The 18,729-nt window shown below is 42.1% G+C and overlaps 2 protein-coding genes across 10 annotated transcripts in view; both read right to left on the reverse strand.

Moving 5' to 3' along the window:
- Window positions 1-628: 628 nt before the first annotated feature.
- On the reverse strand, window positions 629-15,761 carry gng4 (G protein subunit gamma 4). Its single transcript, XM_030748357.1, has 3 exons — window positions 15,445-15,761; window positions 14,089-14,194; window positions 629-954 (listed from the first exon to the last, which is right to left on the reverse strand). The coding sequence occupies exons 2-3, from the start codon at window positions 14,185-14,187 to the stop codon at window positions 826-828; spliced, it is 228 nt and encodes a 75-aa protein (XP_030604217.1). The 5' UTR covers window positions 14,188-14,194; window positions 15,445-15,761; the 3' UTR covers window positions 629-825.
- A 463-nt stretch (window positions 15,762-16,224) lies between these two features.
- The window catches only part of lyst (lysosomal trafficking regulator), a 51,016-nt gene continuing 48,511 nt past the window's right edge, over window positions 16,225-18,729 (reverse strand). For 6 of the 9 annotated variants that reach the window (XM_030747895.1, XM_030747894.1, XM_030747893.1 and 3 more), the window contains 2 exons: window positions 18,591-18,662; window positions 18,345-18,483 (listed from right to left, as the gene is read on the reverse strand). In XM_030747895.1, coding sequence (XP_030603755.1) covers window positions 18,345-18,483; window positions 18,591-18,662 — 211 coding nt within the window. Of the gene's footprint in view, window positions 18,484-18,590; window positions 18,663-18,729 lie in introns of all 9 variants that reach the window. The other 3 variants (XM_030747898.1, XM_030747897.1, XM_030747888.1) reach the window with 1 other exon arrangement.

Consider the following 18,729-nt stretch of genomic DNA (forward strand, 5'->3'; position numbering starts at 1 on the left):
CAGGTTCATAAATAATTCTTGACTTAAGGGGTTGTTTGCACACTGATAACTCTGAAGAACTCATCTGGCTGTTGAAACATTAGCTCTGCACCTTTCAATAAGCAGTCCAGTGATTTCTTTGCAGCAGAAGCGACGTGCAGTCACCTCACTCTTACTGAGGGTGCAGAGCGCGACTGGAATTATTCACCGTGAGATACGCTTTCCGTTTCTGTGCTTTAATCTGAATCTTGTACTGCGATACTAAAGCGAGTGGGTTAATTGTTGGTGCTGAAACTGAAACCACTACTGAGGGAAATGTCGAATTTTAGTGGTGCTTTGAGTAAGTGTTGCTACTAATAGTCACACCTGCACACAGAGCAATTAAAAAAAAAGAAGGAAAAAAAAAAAAAAAAGAAGCCATGATCGAGTTAATACAAAGACCTATGCATTTTTATTCAGAGAAAAAGGGGGGGAAAAAAAGAAAAAAAGAAAAAAAAAAAAAAAAAAAAAACACTGGGCAAATTTGTTTCCTGAGGCAAGTTCAAATCTAGCACAAAAAAAAAAAAAAAAAAAAAAACATCTCTCATCTCTGAGCACTAAGCAAGGCTGCTCTAATAACAAAGCAATAACAAACCTATTTAACAAGACATTATACGCTCACTGGGTTGCCAGTTTGGTAGCCGACTCCCCCAAACCCTTCAGCCACCAGGGCAGAGCTGACCAACAACAGAGTGTTCACCTGGCAAAACTCAACTCAATGCCTATGGCCAGTAGCTTCAGGTGTGGTGAAGACAGAGAAGCCAGGCAACGCCATGCCTGCACCTGTACAGCTCTACCAGCAGGTCATCAGAGGATGGTGCAGAAGAACTTCTTCTCTCGGAAGGGGTTCTCAGAGGCGGGGACGGGCACAATGAGGGGGTCCTCACGTATGTGTGCCTCGCAGTATGCCATCAGGTCTGCGGCGGCTTTAGATACCTGAAATGTTGAGACAGAGGAAAATGCAAATTTGTGATCAGATGTATCCTTTGAACTCTGTAGATGATGTTTTAAGGTTGTTTTGGGAAGTTACCAGAATTCTCCAATGCACCTGTACTGTATTTAAAATATTGCCATCAGTTTGTGGGTCATTAAAATTGTTTCCAGCAATCTTACTTATTTCAGTCATGACTTCAAAGTTCAAATTCATCCTGGGGCCATTGCTGCATCTCTGATCGCTTCTGTTTTATGGGGGGCCCTTTATGCCTTTTTTTTATGTAAAAAGGTCAATTTAAAGTAGTATTACACAAATCAAACTGGATTATTTGCTTTTCTGGAATTAATGAAATGCTGTCTTTGTATCTTAGTTAAAGATAAGACACACAGAGGTTCTGAGAAGCCGATTTCTAACTTGCTTAAAAGCCCCAAAAGGTTCAAACAGTCACTGTAGTTCATGAAATTCATGCAGTCACATGAATTTCAGTGTAAGGAGCACAGTGTTCAAACTGAAAGACAACCCTTCTCTGGGTTTGAGCCAGTTTTCAAATCTTTCTTGGAAATCATGGATCTCTAAGCTAAAGACAACAGAATTCCCTTTGCTACTAGTGCACAGGTCAAAAGCCAGGATCGGTGACAGTATGGAGATGAAAGCTCTCTGCACATCTGCGAAGTCTCCATCAGCACTGAAGTTGATGCGCAGGTTTTTGAGTACCATGCAGACAATGGGCCTCATTCAAAAACAAATCTGTGCACAAACCATGCACAGGAAAGTGCTCAAAAGCCAAATTAATTACTAAATTAACAGCTGTAGACTATAAACCTTTTTGAATATTCCTCATCTCATTTTATCTTATTAAAATTGAACTTAGCTTTCTTAAAAATAAATAAATAAAAATTACATCATTGCTGATGTCATCACTTGGAGTCTAAATTCTTGGCACTGTCCCAGGGATGCTAGAGAATCTGGATTTTGTATTTTTATTTTTTTAAATACTTTGGAAAAGTGCACCTTTTCTGGTTTCCTCCTTGGAAACGATTGTTTCAGTTTCTTCTGTCAGACTGTCTCCCATCTTCTTGCCTTAGTGGTGCAGGCTTCAACATTACCTGCAGCTAAACATGTTTCCTTATATAAAGAAATGGAGGTGTGGCAGTATGCAGATAGTATGTACATTGGACTGAACTGTTAAGCCTGTTAAATCTTGCCCAGGACAAATATCACCCATTATGTTGTACTTAAAACTAAAAAAATAAAAGTGCTAATAAAAAATGCAAACCTACTATGAAGTGACTAACAGTCCAGCCTGAGAACAAGGTGAATAAGCTCACGCTTCTCTGCAGCTCACTGTTCATTTTCAGAGCAGATGTTTTTGAAGTTAAACTCACACCAGATGAGACCTGGGTGAATGCTGTAAGCGTCTTTATTCTCTGAACTTGCATATTGCCGATTTGTCAGTCCCTGTGGCAACTGCAGTGATGTCTGTTACCCCAGCCTCAGGCAAGAGGGAGAGGTAACCGGCAGGTGTTAAGGTGGGACTTCAACCAGCACAGCACAAAGCATGAAGGGTCTAACAGACTTTTTCCAAAAGGAACTTTTTTTATTCATTTATTTAAACGTCAAGCAGTGTCCATAAATTTCATAGTACAGTCAGACTGTATGTGAATGCAGGATTCCAACTGGGAATTGAGTGGGAGGTTACAGGAGGGGGAGGCGGCAAATGGAGAGCAGAGGAGCAGCTGCATCAGAGGGCCGGTGAGGGCTCAGGGATCTACGTGAAGGACAGAGCCATCTGATCTCCTGCCTGCCACTTCACCTCACCCACTGCTGCTCTCACAAGAGAATAGCACAGCTTTTGTTCTTAACATGGATTGTTACATTACTGTTTCGACCATCTCACAGCATGAAATGGAAGCGTGTAAAGGATTTCTGTTAATTCTTCAAGTCATGAAATACCATAATAAGCCCACCCCCCCAAAAAAATGCCAGGAAACCAGGATGTGTTATTCAGTTTCTTAATTCTAACATCTCTACCAACAGGCCTTAGCTACAAGCACATTCGGGACTAAAAGATGTAAATCTGTTTTTTTAAAAAAAAAAAAAAAAAAAAAAAAAAAGAAGTTCTTTTCACCAACAGCCTCTGCTGCCTGCTTTGTTTTTACATCAGGCAACCAAAACAATTAGACAATACACTCACAGGTCACATAGTTTGGCAAACACTGAGGTACATCGTGCTGTGCCAGTAAATCTGAAACAAGAATAAAAGTCTATAGCCATCTCAGCAATTCAGTTATGAGCTTGAATGCTAATGTCAGCATGCAGAAGGAGCTGTAATAATGTTTACAATATAAACCATCATTAGCATATTGGCACGCCACTGTTTGCCAAACACCACAAAAACAGTTCAGGTGATGTGTCATGAAATTAAATATTGGCCACATTAAAAATGTGATATGATGAAAGGTCAGAGATCATAAAGGACATTGCAATCTATCCTGAAAGGAGCACTAAAGCCTTTGGCATTTCTTTCAGTAGTCCAACAATAAATCCAATAGTCCGTTTAAAACCATAAATGTCAGTCTCATTGAACAAAAGTCAGTATCAGTACAATTCATTCTGAGATGAAAGTTATTTTTTGCCCAAGTTTTCATAGCAAGGACAGTTGATACAATCACAGCCACTTTATTTACTTTAGTGGGTGCTCGTTAATGCAAATATCTAATCAGCCAATCACATGGCAGCAACTCAGTCCATTTAGATAGGTCTGCTTGCTCAAGATGACATGCTGAAGTTCAAAATCAAGCATCAGAATGAGAAAAAGGCGATTTAAGAGACTGAAAGTTGCATGGTTCTTGGTGCCAGATGGGCTGGTCTGAGTATTTCAGAAACTGCTGATCTTCTGGGATTTCTCCACAAAACCGTCTCCAGGGTTTACAGAGAACGGTTAAAAAGAGAAAATATCTAGTGAGCACCAGCTCTCTGGATGGAAATGACTTGATGCCAGAAGCCAGAGGAGAATGGCCAGACTGCTGACAGGAAGGCACCAGTGACTCAAATAAACAATCCCAAACAAACAAAAAAAACCCCCCAAACTATTGTCTGGTCTGATTGATTTCTGCTGCAACATTCAGATGGTAGACATGATGAAAATATGGATCCATCCTGCATTGTATCAAAGTTCCAGGCTGTTGGTGGTGTAATGATATGGGGGATTTTTTTGGCATCCTTTGGGCCACTTATTAAATTTATAATATTTATAAAGCACTTAAAAAAAACAAAAACAACAACAAAAAAAAACACAGCAAGTGAAGCAGCCTGTCTGATGTGCAATGGCAAATCATTCCACAATATTGGAGCCAAAACTGCGAAAGCTCAATCCTCTGAGTCTGCATTGCATCTTTGGAATGAGTAAAAGCATCTGGTCTGCTGACCTTAGAGAACAAGATGGGACATATGGGTGCAGCAGTTCAGATGAAATGGAGCACGACCATTAAGAGACTTAAAAAAATAAATAAATAAAAGGATTTTAAAATGGATTTGTAAATGAACTGGAAGCCAGTGAGGAGAAGGTAAAATTGGAGTGATGTGCTCTCGCTTGCTAAGGCAGTCAAGGAGAAGCTGGACAGAGCACGCACCATTGTGCTTCAGTGGAAAATAAATTTGACAGTGGTCCGCATAACAATAAAAGGAAATATCATGTTTATGGAAAAAGAGCCACATGGCAGCAGGTACAAAGAGAAAAGAAGAGGTCCAAGAATGGAGCCCTGTGCTCCCCCGCCCCCCAAAAAAGGGAAGGGAGCAGAGACAAACAGCAATGCTGACACAGAAGCTTCATCAGAGAGGTAGGACCTAAACCACTGGAGCGCCACGCCTGTGATGTCCACCCATTGCTTCAGCCTTGTGCTAGCAAAGTGTAACTAAAGAAGATGGACAGTATTTCAGTCTCACTCTGAGATCCACTGCTTTTAACCTACTATTGAATGACCCCATCAAAACACAATATCCTGTTCAAACTAGAATTACACAGCGGTGTCCTATTTCTCCGGCGCATTGATTTTCATCCTGCACCTCTTTTCGCAACCACCAAAATAAAATCCAACCCAGAAGTTGAGTTATGAGAGTGTCCAGCTGTGCAACACATGAACTTCCCAAACTTAAAAGAAAAATAAAAAGGCACACTGACACAGCAACGTTATCGCGCACGGCTACCTCCCTGCATCACTCTGTCAGCTTTCTGCTCCGACTACTGTACCGTCACCACCTTCTTCCAGCTAAACCGTTTCTATTATTTATGTCTGCACCTACATCATGGATCCTTTTTTGCAATTCCTCTGTTGATGATAAAAGCCGTTAAAGTCACCCAATACTCAATATACCACCTGGTGATATTTCAGAAGAGAGGTGTCAGCGCTAAAACTATAGAGAGACTGAACACCACACTTTTGGTTTGCAGCATTGTAACACTGTATTCATGAGACACTGCAGGGAAGAGAATCAATTATCAGTGACTATATGCTCACAGGCCCACCACTGATCTGAATATTTGGAATAATGTGACTAATGTGTTGAAAGAACTTTAATTAGTTGCACTAAAAATGTACGCCAAATGGCTAATTTAAAAAAAAAAAAAAAAAAATATTCAGGCACTAATTACAGAACCCAAGCCTGCATGAAGTGTGGACACTAACAAAGCCTTCTCTTTCATATAGCACACAGTTTATGTTCATAAAGTAAATGCAGTAATTATATTATGTAACTGCAGCCAAATGCTGCTGCTCAGAACAGGAGGCTCACAGGACAGAGTGGTACTGCACAGTGTGTGTCATTAGACCCAGACTGATTGTAATTACACTGCAGCGCCATGATGGAAGGAGAGTCCTTCTAATTAGCACAGATCACATTCCTTTGGCTGATTGAGCAATTAATGAGAGTGTGGTGATCCCTCAATCAGCAGCACAGAGACCGCTCTTGTCTCACTCTCCCTCATCAGATCCCTTAATTAAATTTAAGGGATCGCCAGACGTGGCCAACTTTCTTTTCCCTCTGCTTTCATTTCCAGCCAGATTAGCCTCCTTTGGTGGCGTTTCGTTATTTGGGAGTATTTATAAAGTATTATTTGGATTGCCACATCTGATGCTTGTTAAACAAACAGCTGTCTGGCTGTCATCGAGCAACTGGCAAGAAACTACTACAGATGTGAAGTCATGTTGTAACTGAAGCTGCTACTGTTTCACAGCACAACAATTTCCCCCACTTTTAATTTGCCAATAAATAAATAATTCCTAAAACATAATAACTGCCTAAGGCCTTATTATTGCCTGTTATTTTAATCAGTGGAAAACTTCCCTCAATGCATTCATTAAGGACTTCTCTGAACACAGTTGCAGCTAATAATAATAATAATAATAATAATAATAATAATAGTAATATTATTATTATTATTATTATTAATAGCAGCACATGAACCTCAATACTTAACACAAATGTATCAACATCTGTATGACAACCAGAGTTAGCTCATTTACAGTTTAAAGTAGTGTTAGAAGGATTTGGCTGAGGAATAAAGTTTCACCCAAATCAAAGTTATTATTAAAGCATAGAATTTTATAGAAATAAGTTGACAGCGTAAAAAACAAAACAAACAAACAAAAAAACCTTACAATTCTCACCTCATTTAAAATAAAAATAAAATTGTACATTCTAGCAATGAACTGCCTCCAACTTAAAGTCCGATTCAGCCTGTGCTTGATGCTGCCATAAACCACGTAGTGACATGAATCAGAAGAGAATAATTTATGATTCATAAACAATATTTTTCAGCTGCCTTGCTGTCATTCTGGCACCATTGTGTGAATCCACTCCAAAACTGGCTGTAGGCCTGAACATAATGTGCAAAAACAACAAGCAAAACAAGGAACTGTCTACGCAGAAAAGACGACTCAGCACCACAAACGGACAGTCTGATGAGACTGGCATCCAAAGTCCCGAATATTTCTCTCTACGGCAGCTTTATGAGGGGGAGGATACCTCCTGTTTTGATTTGGGAACAATGATGGTTTACATCAGGATGGTTATTAACAGTCATGGTGTGGGAGGAAGTCAAAAAAAAAAATAAATAATACACTGCATGTAAAAAAAAAAAAAAAAAAAAAAATGGGAAGGCACAGGCTTTAACCTTTTAAACATTCCAGGATTCCTCATCTTAAATTATCTTTAATTAAAAATAGAATTTCTTGGCACTATCCCACAGCTGCTGGAGAAGCTGGTTCCCCCCCCCCCTCCCCTTCCCCACTGCAGTGAGTTTCTCATCAACTTTGATATCCAAACTTTTAAACCCATCAACCCCTCCATGGAACCATCTCAGAAAGCTGTGCCTTTTCTGGCTTGCTCTTTGGACACAATTGTTTCAGTTTCTTCAGTCGGACTTTCTCCTTTCCTGCCTTTGCTTTGCAGCCTTCTCTCTTGCAACATCACCACTTTCTCCACTTCACTTGCAGATAAGCATGTTTCCTTATAGAGAGAAATGGGTAGGTGGAGGTATGCAGATTGCACAAGCCTGTTAGTAAATCAGAATTGTTCTGACCCACTAACAGAGGGATGGCAGCAAGAACAGAAGAGGGTGGTGCACTTTTTTTTGCAGACCTAAGCTTTGTTCTTTTTAGATAGAAGAGCCCTTCTAGTAATCCTTCCATACGAGCCATTCAGTGTTTTTCCTCATTGTGCTGTCATGAACTTTAACATGCTAACTGATGCCTGTAGAAACAGATTTTGCTCTTGGCTGTTTCTGAGCATTGCATGGTCTGATCTTGGGGTGAAATTTCTGGGACGTCTGCACCTGGGAAGACTGCAACAGATTGTGTTAACACACCTGAACAACCTGCCAAAACCTCTTCTTTTATAGGTGCGCTCACACTTGCTGGTGATCAGTTAATCAATAGCATTTGATTAGCTGCACCTGGCTGCTGCTTACCCTCTTCATTTCTATGGAAGTAGCTGTTAGCAAAAAAGGTGTCTCTTCAGCTAGTTGACTCAAGTCAAATATTAATTTATATTTAAAAACACAGCTGACCGAATACAGCGTATTAGTGCTGATATTAGATTTCATTTATATGCAAGATCCTTGATTGATCTGACAGAGGTTTTTCCACTCAATCACTAATAGCATGGAATAAAATCAATCACATCGTTTCCATTATTTTTAAACCATCAAATTACCAGAAAAAATTAAATCCTCCAAGCAGCTATTCCTGCTCAACACGTCCAGAATAAGATCTCAATATGGCAGCCAGCTGGTGAATTTTGCGTTAAGTGCGTTAAATTCACTAATATAATGAAGCTATAGCTGTTATATTAACAGACTTCAAAACCAGATTTAGAATTGCTCTTTAATAGCAATATTGCTTTGAATTCACTCTGCTGGTTTGTATTTGAAAAATACAAATTCAACATTTGCAGCAATTTTCAAATGAAATTTGGTATTTTATAGTTTGGATTGTCTTTAAAAATGCTGCATGTGCTACATGTGGTATTAAAACAAAGTCATTGTTTTGTTGTTCCGAACACATATCTTTAAGGCGCACGAGGTCTTATTTTGACGAGCTAACTGAAACAAGCCCAAATTGATACCTAATCCTCTTAATACTGATTACAACTTTGGGCTGATCACTTTCCTTTTAAAGAAGATGAGGTTTGCTTGTAAGCAGTCTTTGTGTTGTGCTGAGTGGGGATGAAGGTGCTTGGCTGGCATCTATGCCCGGCTATAATGCTGAGCGAACAGCCTCGGATCTGTGGCGCAATCACTCCCTGAGCACATGAGGAGCCTACTGAATGAGATGACATTAAGTTGCACACGAAGTCGTTCATGAAAAATGTTCGAAAGAGTTTCCCCACATACCAGAAACATAAACAAACTTACTTTTTAAATACAGAAAATCACAAATGATGAATTGAAGTACCAATTTGATGTCTAATTGTAGCAACAGTCTTATGAAGACTGACCACAAAGAGTGCACAGGGAGCAGAAGTCGATATTTAACCAGATGTTTATTGAAGACAATACAGCTTCAGAAAGTTACTGTCAGAGCTGGTCAGCAGTCACCATAGCCCACCTTGCCTGTGGGTTCATCCCTCACAGTTACCACATCGGTCTACTTGGGATTCCAGCTGTGCACAGCAGAAGGTGGTGACAAGGTGAACTGAAGCTTCATGCAATGCCTGTCAGAAGTCATCACACTAAAAACCCCCCCAAAAAACATGAATTTTGTTGCCATGTCACGCCCTGCTGTTAAAGTCAATAATGGGAAATGCAACTGTCATAGTTTGAGGGTTTTTACCAAAAGTAGCGTGAGAGGTGACGAGGCTAAATCTGATAATCTGCTTTTGTTAACATTTTAAGGCTGAGGGCCACAAATGTGAAATAAGGGGGGGGGGGGGGGGGGGGGGGGGGGTGTGATCTTAGCAGACCAGAAAGCAGTGGTTGGAGACTGCAGCACAACCAAAATTATTGCCACCATGTGCAATGTACTTGCAATCTCACTGCCTTTGAATTGGTTCCTTTGAAGACAGACCTGGTCTGCGACCACTCAGTTGCAGACTTCAAAGCAACTTCGGTGCATCAAATTGACCATAAAATGGCAATAAGACAGTCAGTCTGCTATCAGTTTGCAATTGAGTGACAAGACCGTAATTAACTGTGGTAAATAGAAATTCACACTAAACTACTTAAGTTGAGTCCAGCCACAACCTCAGATCTGAAAGAGAAATTCCTCCACAAATGGTGATGTAGTTGCTGCAGGATGGCAATTTAACTATACAAAAAAGTGACATAGCCACTTAGCAACTTTGCTTTTTATATAGGAATATAATCAGTATAAAACAAGTTGGCAAGCAGTTGAGTTGAGTCTCCTACTGCATCACAGATGAGTTGTGCTCATCAGTGCAGACTGACAGACTACAAAGTGCTGGCAAACTGTCAGTGCTTACAAATGAAACTGTAGTTACACTGCTCAAAAAAAAAAAAAAAAAAAAAAAAAAAAAAACACGGAGGGAACACTTAAACAACACAATATAACCAAGTAAATCAAACTTCGTTGAAATCAAACTGTCCACTTAGGAAGCAACACTGATTTACAATCAATTTCACATGCTGTTGCGCAAATGGAATAGACAACAGGTGGAAATTATTGGCAATTAGCAAGACACACCAGGATATGTCCTTCAATGCACATATTAAACAAATATGCAGGACCGCTTTTTTGCATTTGCGCAATATTTCTAAAATTAGAAACATCCTTTCTCAGAGTGATGCTGAAAAGCTCATTCATGCATTTCTTACTTCTAGGCTGGATTATTGTAATTCATTATTATCAGGCTGTCCTAAAAGCTTTCTGAAAAGCCTTCAGCTGATCCAAAATGCTGCAGCTAGAGTACTGACAGGGACTAGAAAGAGAGAGCATATTTCTCCCATATTGGCTTCTCTTCATTGGCTCCCTGTTAAATCTAGAATAGAATTTAAAATTCTTCTCCTCACATACAAGGTCTTGAATAATCAGGCACCATCTTATCTCAAAGACCTCATAGTCCCATATCACCCCAACAGAGCACTTCGCTCTCAGACTGCTGGCTTACTTGTGGTTTCTAGGATACTTAAGAGTAGAATGGGAGGCAGAGCCTTCAGCTTTCAGGCGCCTCTTCTGTGGAACCAGCTTCCTGCTTGGATTCGGGAGACAGACACCCTCTCTATTTTTAAGATTAGGCTTAAAACTTTCCTTTATGATAAAGCTTATAGTTAGGGCTGGATCAGGTGACCCTGAACCATCCCTTAGTTATGCTGCTATAGGCCTAGTCTGCTGGGGGGTTCACATAATGCACTGTTTCTCATTCACCTTATTTACTTTGTTTATACTCCACTCTGCATTTAATCATTAATTGATATTAATCTCTGGCTCTCTTCCACAGCATGTCTTTCTCTCCCCTCAGCCCAACCGGTCGCGGCAGATGACTGCCCCTCCCTGAGCCTGGTTCTGCTGGAGGTTTCTTCCTGTTAAAAGGGAGTTTTTCCTTTCCACTGTCGCCAAGTGCTTGCTCATAGGGGGTCGTTTTGACTGTTGGGTTTTCTCTGTATTATTGTAGGGTCTTTACCCACAATACAAAGCGCCTTGAGGCGACAGTTTGTTGTGATTTGGCGCTATATAAATAAAATTGAATTGAATTGAACTCAATAAAGGAGTGGTTCTGCAGGTGGGGACCACAGAACACTTCTCAGTACCTATGCTTTCTGGCTGATGTTTTGGTCACTTGAATGTTGGTGGTGCTTTCTCACTCGTGGTAGCATGAGACGGACTCTACAACCCACACAAGTGGCTCAGGTAGTGCAGCTCATCCAGGATGGCACATCAATGTGAGCTGTGGCAAGAAGGTTTGCTGTGTCTGTCAGCGTAGTGTCCAGAGGCTGGAGGCACTACCAGGAGACAGGCCAGTACACCAGGAGATGTGGAGGAGGCCATAGGAGGGCAACAACCCAGCAGCAGGACCACTACCTCTGCCTTTGTGCAAGAAGGAACAGGAGGAGCACTGCCAGAGCTCTGCAAAATGACCTCCAGCAGGCCACAAATGTGCATGTGTCTGCACAAACAGTTAGAAACCAACTCCATGAGGATGGTATGAGGGCCCGACATCCACAGATGGGGGTTGTGCTCACAACCCAACACGTGCAGGATGCTTGGCATTTGTCAGAGAACACCAGGATTGGCAAATTCGCCACTGGTGCCCTGTGCTCTTCACAGATGAAAGCAGGTTCACACTGAGCACATGTGACAGACGTGACAGAGTCTGGAGACGCCGTGGAGAGCGATCTGCTGTCTGCAACATCCTTCAGCATGACCGGTTTGGCAGTGGGTCAGTAATGGTGTGGGGTGGCATTTCTTTGGAGGGCCACACAGCCCTCCATGTGCTCGCCAGAGGTAGCATGACTGCTGGTGTGGTTGGCCCTGGGTTCCTCCTAATGCAGGACAATGCTAGACCTCATGTGGCTGGAGTGTCTCAGCAGTTACTGCAAGATGAAGGCATTGAAGCTACGGACTGGCCCGCCCGTTCCCCAGACCTGAATCCGATTGAGCACATCTGGGACATCATGTCTCACTCCATCCAGCAAAGTCACGTTGCACCACAGACTGTCCAGGAGTTGGCGGATGCTTTAGTCCAGGTCTGGGAGGAGATCCCTCAGGAGACCATCCGCCACCTCATCAGGAGCATGCCCAGGCATTGTAGGGAGGTCATACAGGCACGTGGAGGCCACACACAATACTGAGCCTCATTTTGACTTGTTTTAAGGACATTACATCAAAGTTGGATCAGCCTGTAGTGTGTTTTTCCACTTTAATTTTGTGTGTGACTCCAAATCCAGGCCTCCATTGGTTAATAAATTTGATTTTCATTGATTATTTTTGTGTGATTTTGTTCTCAGCACATTCAACTTTGTACAGAACAAAGTATTCAATGAGAATATTTCTTTCATTCAGATCTAGGATGTGTTATTTGAGTGTTCCCTTCATTTTTTTTGAGCAGTGTATTTACAGATCTTCACCAATCTCAGTGATTGCAGTCAGACTGCAACTGTTTGGAGACAGGTTGCATCCCACCAGGTGATCTTGCGGCAGAGTTCATTGCTGCAACTACTTTCAATTGATGTCCAACAGCCAAACAAATAATAAAAATAAATTTAATTCAATGCAATCACCAGGTAGCAGTTCTATTTTTTACTCATGTGAGTGAGCCATGAATCAAAACCTCAAACCTCATTTTGACATGCATAAAGACATCAGTGTGAGTCCATTACCAGCTAGCACTAACTAATGTATCCTCTTCCTACTGGCTAAAACTGGTTGGTGATCCCTTTCCTTCCACTATGTAGCCATGATTGTAGTTGTTTAAGGTGCAATGCATCCAAATGTGACTGCCCAACCTATACCAGAAACTCCATGTGTTCTACAGAAAAAGGTTTAGGGTCATTTTAAGATTTTTCACACATGCAACTGACTGAGACACACCCACCCATTTCCCCGTCAGAGCTACTCAACTTTACACAATCCAGGAACTCAAAATAGCAAGTATGGAAGTATGCATTAAGACGCAGCATAACACTGAACTGTCACTCAGTCAAGTTGCATGGTGTGGATAAAGTGTGCTAAGCATCCATCAAGAGTCTGGCAATGCAATGGCAGTGCAGTACTCAAAATTCCAGCATGCTCCTTTAAAGGGGAAAAAAAAAAAAACTATCCAGCAAAGCCACAGTGAGATAACAGCAGTGATTTACTCCAACTGAACCATCTAATAAATGGATTAAAGCTTTTATAATGGCCTGAGACGACAAACGGTGCACAATAATAGCAGACATAAGATTCAACACATTGATGTTATCTTGAATGTGTTGAGTGCAGGGTTGGTACACTGCTTCTAAAAATCAAGAAAACAGAAGAAGGTAGAGTTAAAGGAAAAATGGACTGTGTTGCCCAGATGAAGGTTTAAAAATAACAGGCGATGCACTATTTCTATGCCTATGTCCATGTGCAATGTGTGCATCTGTCTCCAAATACATTTTGATCTACCTCAATGTGAGATACCAAACCAATCCAACTCCACTTTGAAAATAAGGCTTTATTGAAAAAATAAAAAGCCAGGCTCTGTAGTATTTACCAAAGGTGATCCAAACAGGAGTAATTGGTGCATTCATAAGTAATAATTCATAAAAGGACAAGTTTAGTGACATGTGAGTATTTTAAACATGAGCCCATGCAGTGTGGCTAATCGCTGTATTTTTCATAGTTTTTGGACAACAGCACAATCAGCCCGGCCATCGAGCAATTTTTAAGAATGCGATCGTGTGCAAATATGAAGCCACAAGAGCCAAGAATGATTATGTTGCCAATTCCAAACTGGCAAAGTTGATTTTGTGCTTTATAGTATAGCAAGAATTGAATGCTTGCTGAGGACTGTCACTCGTCGAGAGTCCGCTATTGAATTGAGATGCACACAAAGCATTTAGTTCCACCACAAGTGGAGTGGAAGTTTTTGAGTAATTGCAGACTTGGTAAGAGAAGCAATGTGAAAATATTTGTTCACACACAGATGATAATTTGTACCTTTATCCTATCCATACAGGCCTCCATCTTCAGCTGCTCCACAGCTTTCCTGGCTTGGGAGATACTGGCCGTGCTGTTGTTGGCGATGCTGTCCTTCATGGTGTTCCTGTGATGCCAAACAGATGCACAAAAGGAGGGTGGGGGGGCAGAGTCAGTGATCATCATATTAAAATCCAGCAAGCAGCAGCAGCAGCAACCCCCCCAGTGATCCCTCTGTCCCTCCCCTTTTACAAAATACAATTTAAAAAGACTCATTTTGTCTGAGGGAATGTATTTCGCAGAAGCAAAGCTCCATTTTATCTGAAGAAGCTGCATCTGTGGGCATCAGCTGGACAGCAGTTTGTCATTTTTCAGTCAGTGCTCATGCATGATTGTTTTCCCTCTTTTGTCACTTTATTCTTTAGAGCCACTGGCTGGGAGACAAGATAGAAGGGGGTGGAGGGCTTGCAGGGATTAAAAAATAAAAAAAATAAAAAATACACATGCATAACTCAAGTGTTTTGCTCAAGTGCACTTCAGCAGACATTTGGGAATTTATGCTGGTTCTTAACAGTTCCTGGGACACCTACAAGCCCCCCCAGGACCTGCAGATCTTTCAATCCTGGCTTTCATCTTCTCAACTTTCACCTCAGAGTACATCAGGGGCAGCTCTGCTGATAACAGCCTGTCTGCAGATCAATCAATGCAGTCGCTAAGTCTTCCTCCCATTTCAGGCTCCCTGAGCCACCCCCTCACTGCTGAAATGTCCCAGTTTGGCAGCCACAGCAGAAAGGCGTCCACAGATGTGTTTTCTAATAATGTGTATGGCGAAATGAAGCGTTTCATTGAGGTGAGGGGCTGCTGAAGCCATTCCCTCAATGTGATATTTTATTATATTGTTGTGCATCGATTTGCTTATAAACCATGAAAATGTGTTGATATTATAAAGCAGATGTTCGCAGACGGCAAATTCATCTGCCATTCATCCAGCCTCCACAGCTCTGTGGCCAATTTATAGCTTAATCACACCCTCGTAGGAAGCTATCGGGCCTTCTCCGTTTAGGTTTCCTTTGGATGTGTCCATCCTGAGGGTTACTCGGCTGTATTTAGGGCTGTGCTGGCCTCTGTGCCGTGCTACCCAAATGTAACGACGCTAATTGTTGATGCAGATCTCCCCTTATTTGTAAGAGGAGCTCAATCTGTGGACACGGAGCGAGCTGCGGCCCTGGTTAGAGCAGAAAACAGCAAACCGTGCATCATGTAAAGAAAAAGAAAAGGCAAAACAAAAACAGTGATTTTGCATTGAAAATAAACAAAAAGAATCGCTGCATTGCTCGGCTATGAGCACATTAATGTAGGCTGCAGCCGCCGACCTACCTGAAATCTGCCAGTGGTTTTCCAATTTGGAGAATTCCGGGTTGACTCCACCCAACACACACACACGCGCGCGCACACACAAAAAGATCTGTCAGATATGAAATGATAAGAGGAAATCCCAGCCTCGTTTCGGTCTGGACTGAACCCGAGGAGGTAAATGTTGGCGTTTTTAATTTCGCCTCGGCGGCTCGCTCAGTGTGATTCGTGCGTATTCCGCGTAGGAAGATGAGATCCAAGCGGTGAGGTCTTGGTGAGCACCACGGCTGGACTTGGAGAGATGTTACGCAGCAGCAGCAGGGGGGGAAACCTCTGTATGACGATCAGATGCAGGCTGTGGGGCGGGGAGCACTCGATCAGTGGACCAGGAGTTGAAGCAGCAGCAACGAGCAAGGATGTGCTTCAGCTGTCCAAAGTGGCCGTAAACGCACCGACGTTGCCTATTAGTCAAATTAGGAGCGGCTGTTTCTAATTAGCCTTATTGCTGCAGAAGGCAGCGTAGATCTGCAGGCTTCCCCGTTTCGTTTTTTACATCAGCTTTGACATCACCGTGTCCCCCTGATGGCCTCATCCTTAACTACTGCACACGCTCCGTGGCGTGCCTTACATCCCGACAACTTTTTAAATACACAGGTTTTATTTATTTTTGCTTTCCTGTTCATGCTTCTGATCTGGTTTGTGTAGTACGACATGAGTTTCTGCTTACTTTATGTCCCTGAACGCACCTCCCCCCCAAACCCACACACACAAAAAAACGGAGTCCAACAACATCACGTAGTAATATTTCTTCAAATATTTATATATTTTTATATATTTATAATATGCTTATCACTTGGTTCATTCAAACACACACACACGCACGCACGCACGCACGCGCACACACACACATATATACAAACAAAAATAAACATTGGGAACCCCCAAAAATGCCAAACTGCAAAAAACTAGCAGGAGAGGCCAAAATACAACTTAAGCAACCTAAAACAGTGATCTTAAATTATGCATAGCTTTAAGTCATTAACAGAAAAATATTTCCTTCGGTCAGAAAATCTACTGTCACATTTTCTACCTGCTTTTCTTTTTTTTTTTTTTTTTTTTACATTTCCTCACATAAAAATAAGTATCCATACAAACACACACTTGGGTTGAGGAAGGTTGTGGCTCACATAAACAGTTTTTCACACATTTCAAAGAGGAAATCATACACAAGTAATCAGTAAACAAACAGTAACATCATGTCCAGGTAGAACGAGGAAGGGGGGGGGGGGGGTATCAGAATGAGTTAATAAGAAATAATCCCTTTCTCAAGTGTGAACTGTAAGACGTTATTCCTCACAGGGTGCTGCAGTCATCACCAAAAAAAGAAGAGAAAAAAAAAAACTACTTGTTTCACAGTTGTGTTGGAAAAAAACAACCTGGTTTCTTCCCATATGAAACAAGGTACCAAAAAAAAATAAACAATGACCTATTGCATGTTTGTGTCTGATATTGCTTCCTGGATTTGATTTATTAGTGGAATTAAATCAAGCCCAGTTCATGTTAAGGCCACAGATCACTGGCTCTACTTAAATTGAATAATAGCTGAGGAAAAAAAAAAAAAAAAAAAAAGTGCTTCTGACTGCTATGCGTCATTTAAGAAACTGTAAGTGCAGTAAGTGGGAATGTAAAGAAAAGCTACATGGATCCTGGAGTGGGTTAAGTAAAGGAACGGTTGGTGGACTGTTTCCCAGACCGATGAGTGTAGTGTAGAGGCTATCAGCTGACTCCAGCTGACGTGATGCTCTTTACTAAACCCTCCCACACCGACTGCACCCTTTTATTAATGCTGCACAGGTGCTAAGTAAGTGTCTCAGATCAGGGAGGCTCACAGAGCATTCAGGAAATCGCTATCTTCTCCTCCTCCTCCAGCCGTAAGCATCCAACTCTGTTTGTTAATTGCTTTCTCAAAAATGAGCGAGCTCTGTAAAGTAGTGAAAGTGGTTCTTGTGCATTTAAGCCGCAGGCAAGACAAAGATGAGCCTCTGTGGTGTTTTTAAGAGTAAATGGTCTGGTTTAACCAAGGCAGGCCTTAAAAGAAGGAGCATCATGACAGCTAATGTCACATCCACATTCACACAGTCAAGGTCAGCATCATCCTAGCATGCAAAAATATTACAGGACAACAGGCAACACAAGGTACAATTCATCCCGCCGTGTCCCCTCAGTCCCTCCACTGAGCTCAGACACAAAATGAAGCAGGTCCGTGACTCTAGTGTTCAGACTTGAGTGAAGCAGACAGCACAGTGGAGGGGCGTCTCACTCCCGCAGAGCGGGACGTCTCCTGGCGACAGACGCCGAGGAGGGGGCTCCCTCCCTTGAAGCTATTGCAGCGTCAGCAGGACGCGCTCACTGAGCTGGGGCAGCAATCTGTCAGACAGCACGCTGTAGGAGACGTGAGCGCCGTCGAGGTGAGAGACGAGGGTCTTCGCACTTTAGGTCTGGCTTTATCCAGACGGTAGCAGCTTACCAGGAAATCAACATCAGGCAAATATCTTTGCACAACAAAAACACAACAGCGGGAATTAAAGACTTAAATGAAACACACTCATCTTGTATAAAGTGTCTGTTGCAGCCTCAGCCAAATATTCACCCATTCCTCAATATGTTTATAAATATATACTTATGTACATATAATACTATTTTCATAATAATTTCTTGATGCTGGGAGTGGCGGCGGTGCAGTTTGCTCAGCTGGGGGTGGCTTTATTTAAAAGTCAGGGAGGGTTCAGAGAGTTTGAAGCCATGCTGACATGTCGTCCTCCCTGTCAGTGCAGACAGGAGGAAAAAGAGGAGGAGGAGCAGGAGGAGGAGGAGGGGAGGTCCTCTTGCTGAGAACAGGACAGGAACAAACATGACACAAACAATCAGCCTGCAGCATAGCTGCTCAGGAAGGAGTAGAACATGGGCAGCTTCATACGCTGCTGGTCCCGTCGACACCACGCCATCACCGTGCCCTCGCTGTTGGCTGTGTAAAGGTGGTGGCCATCACACGAGTATGTCAGACTGAGGTAGACAGGAGAGGAGATTATTAGACTTATACTGATGAAGCGCATACATGGCAGCAAGAGGCATCACAAAGTAGTACAAAGAACAGTGTGCGGTTAATAAACCTGATGATGGGCTTGCTAGATTTGGGAAAGGTGATCTCTCTCACTGGTTTCAAATCCCAGGTGCTCCATAACCTGAAAACATTTCAGAGGTTAAAAACCGTGATCAGTAAGGTCACTTCAGTGCCCTTAGAGCAAGAAG

Source organism: Archocentrus centrarchus, chromosome 15 (assembly GCF_007364275.1).
Source record: "Archocentrus centrarchus isolate MPI-CPG fArcCen1 chromosome 15, fArcCen1, whole genome shotgun sequence".
Taxonomy (NCBI): domain Eukaryota; kingdom Metazoa; phylum Chordata; class Actinopteri; order Cichliformes; family Cichlidae; genus Archocentrus; species Archocentrus centrarchus.